This window comes from Myxocyprinus asiaticus, chromosome 23 (genome assembly GCF_019703515.2).
Source record: "Myxocyprinus asiaticus isolate MX2 ecotype Aquarium Trade chromosome 23, UBuf_Myxa_2, whole genome shotgun sequence".
Lineage (NCBI taxonomy): Eukaryota > Metazoa > Chordata > Actinopteri > Cypriniformes > Catostomidae > Myxocyprinus > Myxocyprinus asiaticus.
The window spans coordinates 43,710,788-43,731,998 of record NC_059366.1 but is presented as its reverse complement, the minus strand read 5'-3'; the positions used below and the strand labels follow the sequence as shown (position 1 = coordinate 43,731,998).

Sequence of the window (21,211 nt, the reverse complement as noted above, 5' to 3'; positions counted from 1 at the left end):
CCCGGATTTTTCCTTTTTTTATAATCAAGAGACGGGTTGAAATGATTCCAAATGCTGTGGATTGAGCTGAATTTATACTGAACCTGGAACATTCATTTAACAGAAGTGTTATTGAAATCTCAGTTCTAAAATTTACCAATAACCTTGTGATAAAAATTAGCCTTATTTTGGTCATTAGCTAGCCAAAACTTTAGATATTGGCACTGGCCATTTAAAAATTCAATTATATTTCCTCAGTGTTAAATTGATCCGGCTCTTCCTTAACTCCTGTCCCAAGAGCAATCAAGTGATTTTCAGTTTGCTTTGCACCTCTGTTATCCAACCCTCCATAGCTGACCTTGACGATCAAAAGCAAGGACAGCGAGCGCATTGCTTTCATTCAGTTATTCTTTAACCGAGCAGCACACTCCAGCCTCACCCTCGGTCACTGCGTATTTCCTAGACTTAGTCATACTCTTCCTCGGAGAGACCGGCGATAGGCCATCCCCTTGCTGTGCTGTTCACAAGTAGGTGAACACAAACCTCAGGGCCAACGCAGATGCAAAATCAAACATGTCTGTTACAGAGATGGCCGGGGGAACCGGGTTGAAGATCTGATGAGATGTTGACATTGTGAGGAACATTCCTTGCACGTTCACATTTGAAGTGATTGCCAGTGTTTTTTAGTTGAAAATTCTTCAAAAGGCTTTCCTGCACTCTTGACCTCGTGAAATATATCTTTTTGCAATGAGCAGTGTTCTTTGGATGGTGCTTTGCTGCTAATTGCTGAAAATAATGTTTTATCCCTGTCCCAAGAAAACTTCATCTTGGTTTTTGACAGTTTGTGTTTTCCTTCTACTTTGAGATCTGGCGCTCCCCTTTGTGTGCTTTAGATGTTACACAGCTCTGGGGGCAAAAAATAAAATAAATATAGTGTATTTTTTCCGAAATGAAGGGGTCCCATTTTTTGGCTGAAATGAAGATGTACCATATTTTGGCCAAAATGAAGACATCCTGTATTTTGTCAAAAATTAAGACGTCCCTAAGTTGTCCTGCATTTTGGACGAAATGAAGACGTCCTGCATTTTGGCCTGAAATGAAGACATACCATATTTTGGCTGAAAGGTAGACGTCCCTCATTTTGGTCAAAAGAAAGATGTCCTGTATTTTGGCCTGAAATGAAGACGTCCTGTATTTTTGACGAAATTAAGGCATCCCATATTTTGGCCTGAAATGAAGATGTCCCAATATTTTGGCTGAAATGAAGATGTCCTGTATTTTGGCTGAAATGAAGGCATCCTGTATTTTGGCCTGAAATTAAGATGTCCCATTTTTTGACTGAAATGAAGACGTCCTGTATTTAGGCCAAAAAGAAGATGTCTCGTATTTTGGTCGAAAAAAGATGTCCCGTGTTTTGGCCGAAATGAAGACGTCCCGTGTTTTGACCGAAATGAAGACATCCTGTATTTAGGTCAAAAAGAACACATCCCGTATTTTGGCCGAAATGAAGACGTCCCGTATTTTGGCCGAAATGAAGATGTCACGTATTTTGGCTGAAATGAAGACACCGTATTTTGGCTGAAAGACAGACTTCTCTCATTTAGTGTGTTAGCCTGGTCCCCCCGGGGTAACACACGGTGAGACCGGGTTTTGGACCATTGCTACTCTCCCTTCCGGGACGGCTACAAATCCCTCCCCCGCCCACCATTTGGCAAATCGGACCACTCTTCCATTCTGCTTCTGCCCGCTTACAGGCAGAAACTGAAACAGGAAGCACCCACCCTCAGAACGATCCAGTGCTGGTCGGACCAAACAGACTATACGCTACAAGACTGTTTTGATCACGCAGGCTGGGGGATGATCCGGTCCGCCTCTGATGACGACATCGAGCTTTACGCTGATAGCGTAACGTGTTTCATCAGAAAGTGTGCAGAGGACGTCGTTCCGACCAGAACAATACAGATCTATCCGAACCAGAAACCTTGGATTAATAGCGATGTTCGTGCGGCACTTGATGCGCGGACCTCTGTTTTTAATTCCGGGAACGCGGAGGAGCATAAACAAGCCAGTTATGCCCTCCGAAAAGAAATCAGATCAGCAAAACGTCAGTACAGGAACAAGACTGAAGGACAGTTTAACACCACCAACTCTAGAAGCATGTGGCAGGGAAGTAACATCATCACAGACTTTAAAGGGAATAAAAACTCAGCCGTGAACACCGCTGCCTCTCTCCCGGATGAGCTAAATACTTTTTATGCTCGTTTTGAGGGAAATAACACCGCTCTTGCAGAGAGAGCTCTCGCGGCCGAAGCTACAGAGGTTAGTTCACTCTCCATCTCTGTAGCGGATGTAACCCGATCCTTCCGACGGGTGAATATCCGCAAAGCCGCGGGTCCAGACGGCATTCCGGGCCTCATCATCAGAGCGTGCACAAACCAACTGGCTGGTATTTTTACAGACATTTTCAACCTTTCCCTCTCTTTGTCTGTAGTCCCCACATGCTTTAAAACATCCACCATTGTGCCTGTTCCAAAGCAATCCAAAATCACTTGCTTAAATGACTGGCGTCCTGTTGCTCTGACCCCCATCATCAGCAAATTCTTTGAGAGACTAATAAGAAATTACATCTGCTCTGTGCTGCCTCCCTCACTAGACCCATTGCAGTTTGCTTACCGCAAAAACCGCTCCACTGATGATGCCATTGCATCTACAGTACACACTGCTCTCTCCCACCTGGAAAAAAGAACACTTATGTGAGAATGTTGTTTGTAGACTACAGCTCAGCATTCAACACAATAGTGCCCTCCAAGCTTGATGAGAAACTCCGGGCTCTGGGCTTAAACAGCTCGCTGTGCAGCTGGATCCTGGACTTCCTGTCAAGCAGATGCCAGGTGGTCAGAATAGGCAGCAACATCTCCTCATCACTGACCCTCAACACTGGAGCCCCGCAGGGCTGTGTTCTCAGCCCACTCCTGTATTCCCTGTACACACATGACTGTGTGGCAACACACAGCTCCAGTGCCATCATTAAGTTTGCTGATGATACGACGGTGGTATGTCTGGTCACTGACAATGTTGAAACAGCCTACAGAGAGGAGGTGCACACTCTGACACACTGGTGTCAGGAGCACAACCTCTCCCTCAACGTCAGTAAGACAAATGAGCTTGTGGTGGACTTCAGGAGAAGAGATAGAGAACACAGTCCCATCACCATCAACGGAGCACCAGTGGAGAGAGTCAGCAGCTTCAAGTTCCTGGGTGTTCACATCACTGAGGAACTAACATGGTCCATCCACACTGAAGCCGTTGTGAAGAAGGCTCATCAGCGCCTCTTCTTCCTGAGATGGCTGAGGAAGTTTGGAATGAACCACCACATCCTCACATGGTTCTACACCTGCACTGTAGAGAGCATCCTGACTGGCTGCATCTCCGTCTGGTATGGCAATAGCACCGCCCACAACCGCAAAGCACTGCAAAGGGTGGTGCGAACTGCCAGACACATCATCGGAGGTGAGCTTCCCTCCCTCCAGGACATATATACCAGGCGGTGTGTGAAAAAAGCTCGGAGGATCATCAGAGACTCCAGCCACCCGAGCCATGGGCTGTTCTCACTGCTACCATCAGGCAGGTGGTATCGCAGCATCAGGACCCGCACCAGCCGACTTCATGATAGCTTCTTCCCCCAAGCAATCAGACTTTTGAACTCTTGATCTCCCATGATCAGAATTCATCAGCACTGCACTTTATTACTCTTATTCTTATATCTCACATTGGACTGTCATAAATTATATTATTATTATATTATATTCTCCCTTAACAACACACTGGCAACTTATTATCAACTGACAGCCTGAATGTCAATACAGTACAATACAACCTACTGTACATTCTCTATATAATATATATACTTTTATTGTATAATGTGTATTCTATATTGTATGTATTGTATACTGTACATTGTATGTTATTATTTGTATATTGTGTTGTGTGTAATTATGTGTATATTAGATTTTAAATTGTGCTGTAAATCTGATGTTTATTGTAAATTGTCTCATCACTGTCACGACTACTGTGTTGCTCAGAACTGCACCCAAGAATTTCACACACTATTGCACTTGTGTATATGGTTGTGTGACAATAAAAGTGATTTGATTGATTTTGATTTGATTTTGGTTGAAAGAAAGACATCCTGTATTTTGACTTGAAATTAAGACTTCCCAAAGACATACCATATTTTGGCCGAAATGAAGACGTCCTGTATTTAGGCCGAAAAGAAGATGTCTCGTATTTTGGCAGAAAGGAAGACTTCTTGTATTATGGCCGATATAAAGATGTTCCTATTTTGCTAGATTTCTTTACCTAGACAGACCTTTTAAGGCATCATAAGCGTGTAATTAACAAAACATAGTCGGCAACATTTTGCTGCCTTCTAAGACACATGTATCCTTCACAATGAAACAATTGCAGAATGTATTGTGAGAAGCTCAGTGAAAATATTCATCCAAAATGGTGGTTGTTTAAAGAAGTCTTGACTATATACACTATATTCGATTATTTATACTGTATATTGTATGTCAATAGTGAAAAATGTCAATAAAATTGTCCAATCTAATTTATATTACATAATTTTACCTAATATTTGTGTTTGCTATGTATTGTTATGCGTTTTAGAGAATGGCGTTGTTAGCTGAGTTGATTTGTAGCCTATGATGAGTGTTTCAGATAAGTCACTTGAGAGGTTCAGTGATGTAAAGATGCTGCCTTAGACCACATGTAGGCCATAGAAAGCAAGGCTGATTTTGAAACAGAGCTTCAGACACACACTTTCTTACAGCTTAGGGCTGATGTGAAGTTTTGTGGTTTTGCATTGCTTCAATCAGTCATACTGAAGCTGGGTGGGAGTTGAACAGGCATCAGAGTTCAATCGGGAATTCCAAGTCTGTGAGTCTCTGCACTGATGCTGTCAGTCTGCTAAAGAGAAAGAAGAGAAAATAACCAGAGCCAAAGAAAACAGCCGCTGTCCCGGGAGCCATCGCTCTGTCTGTCACCTGTGGACAATCACCACCTGCCCCTCAGAGCAGGGGCCGCAGTCGTTGAATGCTCATACATAAACATTAAAGCTGACCCTTATGTTTGGATAAACTCCCAACTCGGATAGCATGCCTTACTCATAAATTATCTCTTTTCAACAGATTCATGAAAAAAAAAAGAAGAAGAAGCTAAATAGAGCATGTAACATCTCAAAAATATAATATTCTTGTTTCTAAAGGGTGATAACTACCCATATCTTCATGATCACCACTGTGAGCTCTTGGTAATGTACATACAATGTACATACCCTTGAGATAAGTTTAATGAAAATGAATCAGTGTTTCTTTTTTTTTTTTTTATCCCCTTTTCTCCCAATTTGGAAAGCCCAATTCCCACTACTTAGTAGGTCCTCGTGGTGGCGTGGTTACTCACCTCAATCCGGATGGCAGAGGACAAGTCTCAGTTGCCTCCACTTCTGAGACCGTCAGTCCGTGCATTTTATCACGTGGCTCGTTGTGCATGACACCGCGGAGACTCCCAGCATGTGGAGGCTCATGCTACTCTCCACGATCCACGCACAACTTACCACGCACCCCATTGAGAGCAAGAACCACTAATAGCGACCATGAGGAGGTTACCCCATGTGACTCTACCCTCCCTAGCAACAGGGCCAATTTGGTTGCTTAGGAGACCTGGCTGGAGTCACAACTCACGACTCCAGGGGTGGTAGTCAGCGTCAATACTCGCTGAGCTACCCAGGCCCCCTATCAATCAGTGTTTCTTCGTCTTCGGTCACTTTAAGCGCCGTTTTTTCACACTCTCGATATTTTTATTTTATTTTATTTGTGCACTACAGGACACACAATTAAATAACATTTTACAATACCATTAAAAATATATATATTTACTTTTTGCGTAATCTGACCAAATTACAGCTTGATTGGAAATGACGGCCAATAAAAATGTTCTGCTTGGAAGTGAATTTACAGTACCTCAATTTTTCTATGTTTCTTCAAACATCACATAATGGATTATTTTTACTAACCTCCTGAGACCCGAGTGTGACTGCTGTGTGCATGCTTGATTTGTAACTAGTAGCACCTAATGAACATGCAAAAAAAAAAAAAAATTCTTAAAAATGTGTCCTCATATGGGGACAGCGGGCCCAAGTTGTGAAATTTTAAATAATACCAAGCAATAGAAAATCAGCTCTTTTTTTATCAAATTGTTTATGTTTCTAGCAGTATTTTGTTATTCATGTTTTTATGACATAACAGACATTACAGCTGATTTTCTGTGAAGCTGCTTTGGAACTATGGTTATACGATAGTACCTTTTGATATTTTTAGGTAGTATAGCATGCAGATCATCCTGCTTAAACAGTCTACATTTGCTCTGCATGGCATTAATGGTCATTTCAGGCAACAAAGGTGCATTAAACAGTGTTTAGAAGGATATTCCTACCTTTGTGCTGCTGATTTGGTTAACATAGATTGTGTGTTTACTCACATCTTATCTCTCTGAAAGAATATTTAAGGGTTCCTTCTTCCTCTTAATTTTTCCAAAAATAGAATGTATAGAATGAATGATTCTTCAAGTAGGGGCACAAGTATATTCTGGAGTTCTAAACTGTCATATATTCACATTTGATACACAAGACTCATTTAACTTATACAAAACACTTTTGTTCTGTCTGTAACCGAACGACACATGAGTATGGTCTATATTCCTGCACATTAGACTGTCTCTAACATTGACTGTCTGAAACCATTTCTTTTTAGGTTGTTTGATCTCAGTCAGAGTGTTTTTTTTTTTATTGTATTTATTTCTCTTTACAGACAGAGATGTTTGTCTGTTGGCTACAGTAATGTTCTTTTTTCTTACTCTAGGAAATATGCAGAGAGAGTCTTGCGGGAAAACCTGTCAAGGTGACAGGAACAATGAGTGGATGGGGGTCAGTCTGGCACGACAGGACAAACCCAATGGCAAAATTCTGGTAAGCTTCATCACAAAACAAAAAAACAAAATGGCAATGTCAATTCTGTTGGTGTTGCTTACAAACTGTGTATGGGTTCTTCTAGCTCAACTAGTAGAGCATGGCACTAGCAACGCCAAGATCACTGGTTCAGTTACCAGGGAACACACATATCGATTATAATAATCGGCATATACATTGAATGCACTGTAAGTGGCTTTGGATAAAAGCATCTGACAAATTCATAAATGTAAAAAAAAAATTTTGTATTGCTTTCAACCTTCAACTGAGGGTCAAAATTGCTCTGGTCAAATGATAAAGAGGATTGTTCCAACTCACACACACACACACACACCTGTTTGTGTTACTTGGTGGAAGAATTGTTTTTACGACTATTATGGCATGTTTAAACCAGGTGTGATAAAGTGATGAAAGCCATCTCTTCCATGTACAGTAAATTTGAGTTTTTTGCTAATTTGAGTCACGCTGCAACATGCAAAGAGCGACAGGACATTCTGTTAATTGCTTTGTTTCTCTTTATGCCATGTCACTTTGTATAGCCCCTCCCACTTTGAAATCTCATTGGTCAAAATTCTTCTTCACATTAAACATAAAATATCTTCTGATTGTCTGTTATTTTGTGACGTCATGCAGCATATTCACATTCACTGTGGACAGACTAATTGCTTGTTGCTGGAAACTTTCTACATTGCTTCTCGTTAGTACACAGTATTTATATGAATAAATGTAAAAATGTATTGCACATTCGATGAATGAGGAAACATGAAAATATAGTCTATATGAGAATATAAAAGTATAATCAACATGAATGTTTTCTTCTGATATAACTTTGTTCTTAGATATGAAATTGGCATATCTGAAGTGTGATTTTGATGCTCATCATTGATCCAGCTCATCTAGCTCTAAGTATATATTTGATTTCCATTGTCTTCATTGGTCTGCTGATTCTACGTGCATCAACTGGTGTCTTTTGCTGTTGCCATTGTTTAGTAAAAGGCAAAGGCTTTGCATTAAACTTTGCCTAATAACACCCCTTTACCATGGTAAAATCACTGTAATGCACAACCTCTTTTGGTTGGCTTATTGCTTATTATTCCATTCTTACATAGAACATGTAGGCAGTGTTTACATTGGGAATGCAGACTAGAGAGGAAACATGTTCAAAACATTCTTTACATGAAATGTGAAGATAAAAGACTCATTCAGCAGGTAATTATGGTCAACATTGTCCAGATGTTTGTGTAGTGATTTAAGTCGTGGCAGTATTGAGTGAAGTTGTTTGTAAAATTTCCACTGGTAAATGGATGTGTTTCACCAATGGGGGTCTCCTTAGAGTTCAGTGGACTTGTGTAATAAAAACAATCTCAAGGATATGTTATTTCAACCCTTGTTCCACAATTTTTGTTTCTTAACTACCTCTACTGACTGAAGTTTTAATCTTCTCAGCAGTTGTTTAATTCAAACCACATCGACTCATAAAACATGGGGAGAAACTGAAGCCATCATTGTTACAAATATCTTTCTCGAAGACCGTGTTGTTCAACTCCAGCTGTTTGGCACATCAAGAGAAAGCAAGGCCTTTTTGAAGTGGGGCTGTTCTCTCATGATGACAAACTGGAGCCGTGGAATAGACGCTTTAACTGGACAAACAAGTCAAACAACACTTTAGCACCAATCTCAAGTTTTTCTCTCAATGGCTGAGAAGCAGGGGATTTCTGGGTTTGTTATAACTCAGGTTGTGTCGTGGTGGTCCGACTCAAGGGCAAAGCCCTCGTTATGTCTTTACTGCAGAATCCTGCAGTGAGTGATGAGGTCCTGATCTTCTCACAGAGCCTCCGGTGGTTTATGATGGACATCTTGCAGGAAGACTGGATCAGGGTGGTCTGGAGGAGGCAAGGACACTTGCAGAATTATCTGGTGACATCTTTAAGACAAATGGACTGAAGTATGGTGATTAGGCAGACATGACATGTTATAGTTTTAGTTATGATGGTTGGGAATATCTATGCAGAAGATGCTAGTAATGTTGGCATTTGTGAGAATTGTGATGGCAAATAATATTGTAACAGGGTTACATAATGGTTGGAGTAGGTTAAACCACATTTTATGATTTGCATTACATAGCCCATTACATTAACAAGCTTGTTCAGCTGTGATCAAATTGCTCAGTAGCTCAACTGATAGAGCGTTGCATTTGCGATGAAAAGGGACTGGTGTACGAGTCCTAAAGAGCACGCGAGTTGACACGTGAGCCGAAAGTGTCACAGAAGCACCGCAGTATGACGTGTTTGCTTCAGCAATTGCGTTTTTCATCTCACATTTGCTTTTTATGACATTATAGGTTATGGTTAGGTTTAAGGTTCATGGTAGGGATGTCAGTTTTGTTGATTTCAAACTCGATAGAGCATTAATCTAAAACCTCATCTGTTTGGGAGAAAATTGTACTTGCTTGTAGCATCAAACAGTGGACATTTCACCTCAGAACCGCCGTGATTCGTCTAATGAACCACGTAATATCATTTTGCAAAAATGTTGCCACAGCCATGTGATTTTCTTGAGGCTGGAAATTACATTCTCTAGTGCTTAATGGTTTTAGGGTGTAAGTGAAAGTATGTGAGGTTTTAAATGGAAATTTTGGCCAACGTGTGTGTTTTCATATATAGTCACAAAACATGTAAGATTTTTTAATTTGTCTCTTGTTGGATGTTTATTGTGTTTCTTGTTGTAATGTTGAATGCTCTCAAAGAGAGGTTGTAATCTTAAGGGACTAATCTGGTAAAACAAAGATTAACGAATGATAAAATATGATAAAAGACACCAACGTTTACATTTATTAATAATAGTTGCAATTCTACTGCCAAGTAATATGCTGTAATTTCGCAGCTGTAATTTAGAATTCAATTCAACGTGTTATCTCTGGTGTGTACTGTCAGCCCTCTACATAGCGAGTAAATCGCTCGCATATGCGACCAAATTTTGCGCTATGCGACTAAACATTTTTATTAGCAACTGGTGAGTAAATAATCAGATTTTACTAGCCAGAGATTGAGTTGTGCAGTGGCGAAGAAGAACTTAAGCGTCACAGTCCTTTTAATGAATAAGAAGCTGGCGATTAAGAAGCTGGATTCAGTTTCATCTTTTACAGCTTGTTGTGTCTCATGAGTGCGCATCCTGAAGGAAATTGACCTTATTTGGCTGCAGTGCGTCCAGATCTGTCCATGGCATTGACATTGCATTGAACAACGTCAACTCTGGCTTTGGATAAACTTTTCCCCAGACTGTTTTCACAACATTCTCCATTATAAATCATGGATACAGACCAGTAACGCACCTGTTTGATGTCTGTTAGAAGGTAAAAGTGTTGCAAAACTCGAGAGCTTGTAGATTTGAATTTAAGAACGTGTACAATACATATTTGTGCAAGCAAGTCATACACATCATACAAGTAAAAGTTTCATTTTGCTTCATTCCGTGTATGTTGTGTCTAAAGACGAGACTCAGGCACCCCTTTTACTTTTCATGTCTCTTTTAAAATCCTTTCTATTATTTACAGTCAGTTGGTGATCAAAAAGATAAAAGAAATATTCTTTCGAATCATACATTGCACGGATGAGTGAAAAACCACTGTGCAAATTCATTTCGTTAATGTGCGCTGCACTCATTCAACCGTAAACTGCTTGCAGAGATGATCTCTTAAAGAGACAGTACCAATTTAGCACTTGTTAATATCAATGTAAACTCAATGTAAATCGCACAAGTGCATATAAACAAACATGTTACAAACTGTAGTAATGTAGTGTGTAAGTGTAATAAATGTGTAAATACATACATATTTGAAAGGCGCAATCATATATTGTGACATATTTTAACTTCAGAAAACACTGTAAATATGAAAGAATTTAACAAATACAAATCTTTAACAAATCTATGCAAGGGTTTGGTAAAAATGTTTTTGTTTTGTTTGTTTTTTTGGTAGTAGTTTTGATATAGTAGCACATAAATTACTATTTTTATAATTTAATTATTAATTCTGTTTTCATTAGGTTCCAACTTTGTGAATATTATAATTTTTTTTTTTTTTAATTTGAATGAAATTTCAAACAGTGACAACAGTGAACGCAAAGCGCTCCGGTTTAATTTTCAATGATCGTGTAATGGCAAATATTCCTGGTTCATACAAGCAGTGATGCAGAGGAGACGCACGCTTGCTCTATTTCTGTAGAGTGATGAAATGATGAAACGAAATCTCAAAGGTTTTGCTTCATGACAAATAAGGGCTTGTGGGTTTAATCAGAGCATTAAAATAATGTGTGAAAATGAAGAAATTAGGACAGGAATATCTTACTCTTGCATGATATAATAAAATATAAATGTAATAAAATACATATAACACATTTATATATATATATATATATATATATATATATATATATATATATATATATATATAATATAAAATATGAGTTCAAAAGACAGTGTAAATGTAAAATGGACCAAAAATAATGTTGACCAAAAAGAGAGACATATCTTAAGTATTTAGAAATATTTTGATACTTAAGACATTATTTTTCATGTCATGCATACGTTTTTAAAGCCTTAAAGGGAAATTACATATCCATATTTTATTATTTGATTTATATATTTCAAGTTAAATGTGTAAAAATGACTGTATGAAACACACATGCAGAAGAAAGCACACCTTAAGAAATATGACAATTTATATGACAATTAATCGTGAAAGTCCTAAAACAGACAATTAATTGTCATAATTGCAATTATTTGTTTGATAATTAATCATCAGCCAAATTTCATAATCATGATAGCTCTACATGTTGTCAAAAATCTGGTGAGTAAAAACAAAAATTTACTAGCCAATGGCGATTAATTTTCCGATGTGTCTGTAGAGGGTTGACTGTATGAAGAGCGCAAACAAAATTTTTTATTTTTAACAATAACTTATAAACCTTTAAAGACAGACTGACGGTGAGCTACAGTATGAGGTTGTGATCGATGGTGTATGCTTCTGCTGAAGCCATCAGTCTGCGTTATTTCAATTTAATAATAAAAAAATTAAAAAAATTATTAATAATAGAATACACTGCCTGTGAATCCTGAAGAGAAAGATCCACCAATCTTTTCTTATTGTCCGATTGTCAAGTATTTTTTTGCTTCAAATCGAAGTTTGTATTGTTGTAATTCTCCTCAGAGCTGGTTGGTTTGAAAAGGTGGTCGGGCACTGTTGCGCTCTATGGTCTAATTGACCAAGTCTTCAAACATGGCTTATGCCTTATTGACTATTGCACAGCTGGTGACATGGTCAAACCGCTTCAAGCTCTTTTCATGTAACAGAGATGTTAAATGTACTGAGTCAAATACATTTACAGTAATATATGAGTGAATCGAAAATATCTTTAATCCACAGCCTGAACGTTTTTTAAAAAGAGTTTTTTATAGGTATACATACACGTGTTTACAATGTGTGTGCGTGCATAAACCTCATGTGAGCCCCACCGCAACAAATGGCTTTATTGGAACGGAGTCACATTTACATGAAAGGCATGTCAGAGGGCTGTTTGGCAGATGTGACGGCCTTCACTCAGCCAATCAGCTCTCAGCATGCACAGGATCATGATTAGGCCAGGACTCCATGTTGACTGTCAGGAAAAGACACGCGTCTCAGAGATATTCTTTATTTAGTTAAGCATTACGTATTTCATAAAGTCTGTCCTGTGTGTTTCCCAGCACTGGCTGCCAGAGAAGTGGGTGGAGGTTTCATTTGATAGATATTCGTTTTGTTGTGTTTAGCAAGGCTGTTTTATCGAACATCTCAGCTGAGATGGTTATCAAATGCAGATCGTTTTAGGTTTAGATGATTGTGGTAATGCCGCCAGTACAGTAGAACAGACTTTTTGAGCTTTGACTCAGAAAAACAGACTCACAGTGTTTCGTAACACAACACACTGCCAGATAGTCATCTGACATCATGTGTGAGTGTTTGTATGAATCTATGTGCCTGTAATGTCTTTAACTCGGTCGTTCATCTCAATGGCCCGTGAAAGAGCTGTTATGCTGTTTCTAGCAAGGAAATGTAGAAAGAAACAGAAAGCTGAACTGTGAGCTCCTCGACCCACTATTTACTCTCTGAGACGAGGGATTTGACTTGAGATAAAAGAGGGGAAGGACAGTTTACGGAGTATAATTACAGGACAGTATTAATGAGGAAAACAGGTGTTTTGGATTGTCGTGGGAGGGATCTGCTTGATATTTTCCATGTTGCTCTGCTGGGATAATGACTAAATAAATTCTGTTTCGGAAGTCTGTTTCAGTGGCTTTGTTTCTTTTGTTGTTATTAGTGGCGCTTGCTAAGGCAAGCATTTATATTACTGTTGCTCATACTTAAACTTTGATGTGTAACTCATCCAGCACCGTTTGTGCTATGGACATGAATGATTGGCTTACATCATTTGAATGATTGGCATTAAAATCCAACCGATTGGATTTCTTGCATCATCTTCTTTGCTTTTATTTACGTACTTAATTGTGATTGTATTTTCTTTCTTACAGTACATCTGTTTTACCATTTATACCAGTGACAACTGGTGCTTATCAAAAGTGGGGAAGCACAGACTATTGTATTTGCTGTCTGCAATATTGCTCCCAAAAGCTGCTCGAACTACTAATCAAAATTTCTTGACGAATTAACTAAGCTGAAACATGCAACAAAATAGGCAAAATATAATGAATATATATATATATATATATATATATATATATATATATATATATATTATGAAAGCTGAAATAAACATGTTATGTCAGATTGCAAATAACTGTGCGTGTATCTCCGAGCCGCAGGACACTCTGCACTTGACAGCTGTGTTTTTACATTTCATACGCTGTCAATCACTTATATCACTGTTCATCATATGCACATGCTCTATCATCATCTAGAGAAGCTGGGCTTCCAGGTGGGACAGATATACATTGATTGAAAGCCAATGTCCAATTGACAATCAGATGCTTTTTCCAATGCAAAAAGCACTCATGAGGCTATCGGTTTTACCAATGTATTGACACGATAGTTGCTTTTTTGAATGATCGGTTGTTGGCAAAAATCTATGCAATTAGTTGTCGATAGTTTTTATTATTATTATTGATCTATTATTGATAAATGATCTACTGTTGATAAATCACTGCTCATACAGTATTTATTAGCCAGTGACAAAGTTTACTTTATAGTGTTTATACATTAATACATTGTAGAGATTATTGTAAGAAGGTATATTTTGTTTCTCTTATGAGTTTATATGAGCTGGGAGCACAGATGTTCCAAAATAAAAAGTCCCCAGTGTATTTCGGGCTTGTTGTTTTGCACCAAATCTTATTTTTTCTGATCATTATTGAGATTTTGGTTGCACAGTAAACTGCATCTGGGATTTTATTAATTTTGGGCTTGTGTTACCTCTATGTCTGTGCCTGTCACAGTAAGGCAATACTAAGACAATTTTGTAGCATTCAACAAAATATTTAAAAAACTATTAATCGGATATCGGCCCTTTCCACCAGCTTAGTTATTGGTATTGGCAAAATCCACTATCAGTCAACCAAATGTACATATATTAAACTCATCATTGCCACATTTCTTATGAGATTTTATGGAAAGCCGTGCTTCCCTTGTAGTCTTAAAGCAAGTGCTACTTATCTTTTGCCACTTCATACCACAAATATGGTATTACATTATCGCATTCATCCGAATGAAAACAAGACTGTCATATCAACGACAAAGTGGCTCTGATGAATAGAAACCGTAGAGTGCCAATTAAAAAAGAATGAAGAAATAAATGATCAATTTATTAATTTGAAAAAAAAAAAAAGTGAATAAATAAACCAGTTTATAAATGGACAAAAAAGTAGAAAAAAGTAGAAACTTTTAAATTAATTTTTTTTAATTATATTTAACGCAGATCGTGCATTAAAAATCAAGTATTTAATTCATGTTTAAAATGCAATTAAAGCTTTTTCCATTTGTCAATTGCTTGTCTTTTTCCATTCGACAATCGAGTTTAAAAATGCCACTGGACTTGCGGGAGCGACCAATAAAATTCGACTTCGTTTTAAGACACCCCCTCTCCCACATGCCACTCGAAGTAGATGTAAGACAGCCTGTCATTGGACGGTTATTGATAGAGGTATGTGTAGTTTACATGCTCTTTGAAGCCTGCAGATAAGAAACGGACGCAAAGCGTATCAGAATTTAATGGTCAGTTATCACCGCCGCTGTTGTTACAATTAATTGCATTTTAAACATGAAGTAAATACATGATTTATTTATGCACAATTTAATTGTTAAATATAATTATATTTTTAAACATTAACTAAATAAACTAATTTAAATGTGTCTATTTATTTGTCTGTTTATAAATTGGTTTATTCATGTTTTTGTTTTCAAATTAATATATCGATCATTTATTTCTTCATTCTTTTTTTAATTGGCACTCCAAGGCTTCCATACTGATGCAGCATTTCATTTACACAGAACCAAAGCGAAAAACCTAAGCTTACTTAGAACTTTACCACTATCTTGCAAACAGTTGCTTTCTTTTCAGGAAGTGTAAATTGTTGCTGAGATCTGAGATGTTTGAATGAAGATGCTCAGCTCTCTAAAACCACCAGCCCCCACTTCCCGAACAGATTAGATTCACAGCAGTGGCCAGACTTGGCGCTGACTCATGTTTATGTCTCAGAAGTGAATTTGGTTTTGGGATAAAGAGAAGAAGGGAGTCTGTCTTTTTACTCTTCACTCTATCTGTTTGTGTGTATCCTGTTTGTTTCTTGGTGCAGTTACCTTTTTTTAATTTTTGTATAGATGTACTACCAATCAAGAGTTTGACACAGACATGATCTTAAAGACTTTATGATCTAAAGGCTTATGCTTAAATGCTTGAAATTAGTTTTATAGACAAATATAAAGTGTCCAGCATGTATGCACCTCATGAAGTTAGTTAAGAGACTGAATCTAGAGCAGGAATTACAGAGACATTATATGCCACATGCATCTCAGCCATCATCCTTCTCTTTTATTGTCTGCAGGCCTGTGCTCACCGTTGGAAGAATGTATACTATGAATCAGAGTATATACTCCCCCATGGCTACTGCTCCATCATCCCAGCCACTCTGCAGGGCAAGTCACAGCCCCTTATCCCATGTTATGAAGGTACAACTCACTTTCTATAACCGTCCATCATGCCGATGGCCCATCTAGCCTCTAGTAAATGCCAACAATAGATCCCTATATATTATGTGTAATTTTTTTACATTATACAGCATTGTTTTGTTTGTTTGTTTTAATTAAATTAAATTAAGTGATTTAAACAGATCCACACAACACAGCCCAAAACACAACATAGGATGTATTTTTGTCAAATAAAGTGCCTCAAAACAGAACATCATAGATGTGAGATATTTCTATAATATATTATTATTATTATTATTATTATTATAGTGAATAATACATTACAGTAGTAATATATTTCTGTCTTTTTTTTTTTTTTTTTTTTCACATGTCCAGTTAAATCAAGCTTTTATTTCGGTGGAAAACTGAGTGAAGCCATTTCAGTTTCGGTGTGTTTTTGATGATAGTTGTTTCACCTACGGATAATCAGTTCGCTACTTGTCCCCGTGTTATTATTAAACCGCAAAAGGCTGCGATTTTAATGCATATATAGTCTGTATGTTCCTCGTGCTTCAAAGTGAATGAGCGTTCTGTTCTCTGTCATCAACACACAGAGCGTGCAGGATGATGATAATGCGGTGTTTGCAGTGTTTGAGAGGCCGGCTTCACACATTCATTTTGAAGCGCACAGAACATGTAGATTATACATTTATTTATTTTAATCGCAGCCTTTTGAAATGTAAAAATGACGTTAGAATGCAGTTTTAATTACATTTTTAATTGAAACATTAATTTGTATCCCAAATATGTCAAATGTCATGACATTCTGCATTTTATAGTTAATTCTATTTTTATGACTGGATTCCGTGATTCCGTCTGCGTTTTGCGCATCACAGAAATCGCAGAGCCCAACAACCATTTGCAAAATAGAATTAGGTGTTACTGACAGTTCAGGTATCAAGATCTTTGATGGTATTTTGCGTTGCATGTAGAATCTTTTTGGGTGTATGTTAAAATGTATGTTTCATCAGCAATTTTATGAGTAGTTCTGGTCACACTAAATGTCAGCATCATTAGAAAATCAGATTTCAAAAATTCGACTGAAGCAGGCCACAGTGTTGATGGCATCGGTCCAAGCCTTGAATCACCATAACAACATTGGAAAATAACACTGTTTATTGTGGCACACGTTCTCAACAGGCTTCACCATAATTAATGGAGCCCTGATCATCCTCCAAAGCCTCAGACTGATGTTGTCTGGAATCAAAGGCCTGGCACCACCAGAGCCGAAAGCAGCAACACACTTCCAGTCTCTAGTGGAGAGAAATATGAGCTGTCCTGGCAGGGTGCAGCACCTGCGAGTTTGGAGGACACATTTTACGTTATGCGGAAGAAATATACAGTACTGTGCAAAAGTTTTAGGCACTTGTGAAAAATGTTGCACAGTGAGAATGTCTTCAAAAACTTGAATTTGCCACAATCTATTTAGGCTGTCTCAATTGTTTCTGCAATTGCCATGCCATCTGTTGCAAGGCTCCCTGTTCTTCTGTTCTATTCTATATGCAAAAGGAATGTTTGGAAGTCTAAAAATTTTATTTTCTATTGACACTCTAAAGCTGAAGATATAAATAAACATCTTAAGACAAATGTTTTTTGTGAAACATCATGTGCCTAAGACTTTTGCACAGTACTGAATGTCACAATGTACATCAAGCCATAATTGACCAAACAATACTTGAAGAGAAACATTTAGACCGCAAGGATGACTTTAGTGGATCCCTTAATGAGTAAAACCAGAGCACTAATCATCCATATACTGAATGATTAGCATATTAATTAACCATGGTATTTACGTGGCATTCCAGGGTACTTCATGGTATTACCATGGTACATGTCCAAAAAACATGGCATTGAAATATATGCCATGTTTAGTAAGTGAGAGTTGCCATGTTTAGCTTTTTAAAATGAACATTAAACAGCATTCACAACCCATTTTACTTCCACAATGTGGCATATTTCTCAGTCAAAAACGATAAACAAAGAGAAAAAAAATTTGGTCCGGACTTTAAAGGTTAAAAAGGTTTATTTCACGTTGACTTTAAAGTATGTACACGAATGATTACATATCATAGCATGCATGAAACCATTATTAAAACAATATATAACAAACAACACAAACTGCTTAGAACTCAAATGAAAAAAGATTGCGGAGCAACATGGGACATCAAAACTTAACAGAACAGAGCGCCAGACGGTACACTAGAAACTGCGGATCAGATAAATGCATGTGAATTATACTAGCTAGCTCGCTATTTTTCCCAACTGTGATGAAACTAAACAAAATATAAATATGTTGAACTTAAATAAGCCAGAGATTGAGGACCCACCGCCATCTCTTAAATCTGTTGTTTGGGAGCATTACGGTTTCCCAGTAAACTACAGTAGGGTGACCAGACATCCCGGTTTTAAGAGGTGTGTCCCGGTGTCCCGACAAACATTTAATTAAGTCCCAGTTTCAGCTGGTAAGCTCACTGATTTTTTTCTTCTTAAATTAAATCTCCTCATTGTCCTTCCTCATTGTCTTCTCATTGCTACTGTCTCTGGGAAGAGAAGCAATTTCGTTGCGTTGCACATTGATTTGACGAGACTTTTATTCACATCATTCGCTTGGCACTCCCTCTCCTTGTCATCCTGTCATTCAGTGCAAGTACAAATGCCCAAATAAAAATGTGTTTTCAACAAAAAACCCAGCTGTGGTTGCCAGAATAATTATGTAAAAAATACAGTAAAATTGTAAACAACTTTACAGAACAGGAGTAATGAGCAATAAACATGTAGAGACAGTGCTCAGTGTCACTCACACAAACACTAAACACCATCAGGGTAACACATGTGAAATTAAAATAATGCAATAAACTAAATTACATCAAATAGCTACATACAGAACACCCCAATGTACATAACTGATATTAAAAATAAGAAGAAACAACTATTCCCATAAAATATCATGAAATATGATGGGTCATTCAGGGAACTGTGGGAATGCCCATTTATTGTTTTTTACTTGTTAACAATAATTTACTGTAAAAAGTACATGTACTCTCTTGTTAAACATAATGTAAATTTTTACCATTAATTATACAGGAAAATCATACTTTTTACATCTAAATAAAACAACATTTTATTGTAAAAACTACTGTATTGTCTTTTAAAATATATAAAAAAAAATTTACTGTATATTGTACAGTTAATATTTGTTAATAAAATTTTTTCTGTAGCATTTTCGGTCTTTTACTGTTAAAATTACAGACATTTTTTACAGTGTAGGTTACAGTGTTGTGAATTTTGTGTTAAAATGTGTACCTGACAGGACAAGTCATTTCATAATTACACATGCAATATGACATCATATGGATAGAATAAGCTACATGGAATTTGTGCACTAAAAAAAGCTTAAATGTGGTTAAATCATCAAAAACTAATATAAAATAAAATATACATTTTCACAAACTATATATACATTTAAGTGCAGAAGTTTGGATACCCCTTTTGTTTTATAAGTTTTCACACCCCTTTCAGAATGTATAGAAATATAAGATATAAAAGATCATATTTTTTATGAAGTACTGCCCTTCAAAAGCTACATAACACAAAATGTACTCTAATATACACAAATTATCCTGTTCAAAAGTTTGCATCCCCTTGGTTCTTCTTGTGTTGCCTTCTTGAGCATCAATGAATGTTTGCACCTTTGTAATAGTTGTGTACGAGTCCATCATTGTCAAAAGCTGGATGTCAATATCATATAGCCACAGCTGGGAAGAACTCAAATGTGCAGAATATACAGGGAAACCAAAGAATGTACAGAAGTTTGGGGATTTTTCTTAAGAAAAGTGGGCAGCTTCACTGCTCAGGGGAAAGCAGGGACTCAATAATTACTCAAACAGTCACTGATCTTCGAGAAAGCAACACATCATATTAAGAACCAAGGGAACGGGATCATTTGTGTAAATTCAGGTACTATTTTGTCTTGTGGCATATATGGAATCTGAGTATCCGTTATGTCAAATAGCTTCTTCAGGGCGGTACTAAATAAAAAGCAAAATGCAATTTGTATTTTTGATTCTTTGTTTTCCATGCTGTACCGAATCCGTACCGAACCGTGACCCCAAAACAGAGGTACCTACCGAACCGTGCATTTTGTGTACCATTGCAGCCCTACTTTAAAGGGATAGTTCACCCAAAATTAAAATACTCTCATCATTTACTCACCCTAATGCCATCCAAAATGTGTATGACTTTCTTTCTTCTGCTGAACACAAACAAAACATTTTAGAAAAATATTGCAGCTCTGTTGGTCCTCACAATGCACGTGAATGCATAAAAGTAAGAATCCAGTGGTTAAATCTATATCTTCAGAAGCAATATGATAGGTGTGGGTGAGAAACAGGTCAATGTTTAAGTCCTTTTTTAGCATCAATCTTACCATCTTCACTTTCACCTTCTTTTGTTTTGGGCAATTCACATTCTTCATGCATATCGCCACCTACTGGTCTGGGAGGAGAATTTATAGTAAAGAAGGACGTAAATATTGATCTGTTTCTCACCCACACCTATCATATCGCTTCTGAAGATATTGATTAAACCATGAATTCATGACCAGAATTTGTCTCTCTTTTCAGCTTACAAGTTATTCAACCAGCCAATGGCAGCCATACATTTCCTTCCGATTTTCTTTCCCGACTCCGGTCTAGTTTGTTCCGGGCCAAGCGGGCTCAGCCTCATCCAAGCCTAATATTTTCTGTAACCAGAGAGCACAGCAATCCTCCCTCTCCAAACTCTCCTGAGTGTGAGCTTTTGTTGAACGCACTGCTCGGTCATTCGCAGTTGGTCTCGCGGTCCCCAGATTCCTTTATGATGGAGTTGGGATTTTGACTAGCTCCACATGGAATGTCGGATGAACTCCAGTAAATGCTGGCTCAGTCTCACAGCGAAATCATTTGTGGTCTGTTGGGTTTATTCTCTCTCTCTGT

The 21,211-nt window shown here is 37.6% G+C and overlaps 1 protein-coding gene across 4 annotated transcripts in view; it reads left to right on the top strand.

Moving 5' to 3' along the window:
• itga9 (integrin, alpha 9) overlaps positions 1-21,211 on the top strand; it is a 144,182-nt gene that overhangs the window by 16,458 nt on the left and 106,513 nt on the right. For all 4 annotated transcript variants that reach the window (XR_007892693.1, XR_007892692.1, XM_051651112.1 and 1 more), the window contains 2 exons: positions 6,900-7,006; positions 16,097-16,220. Coding sequence is in view for 2 of the 4 variants with exons in the window: in XM_051651112.1 (XP_051507072.1) it covers positions 6,900-7,006; positions 16,097-16,220 (231 nt within the window). In the remaining 2 variants the exon portion in view is untranslated. The remainder of the gene's footprint in view (positions 1-6,899; positions 7,007-16,096; positions 16,221-21,211) is intronic.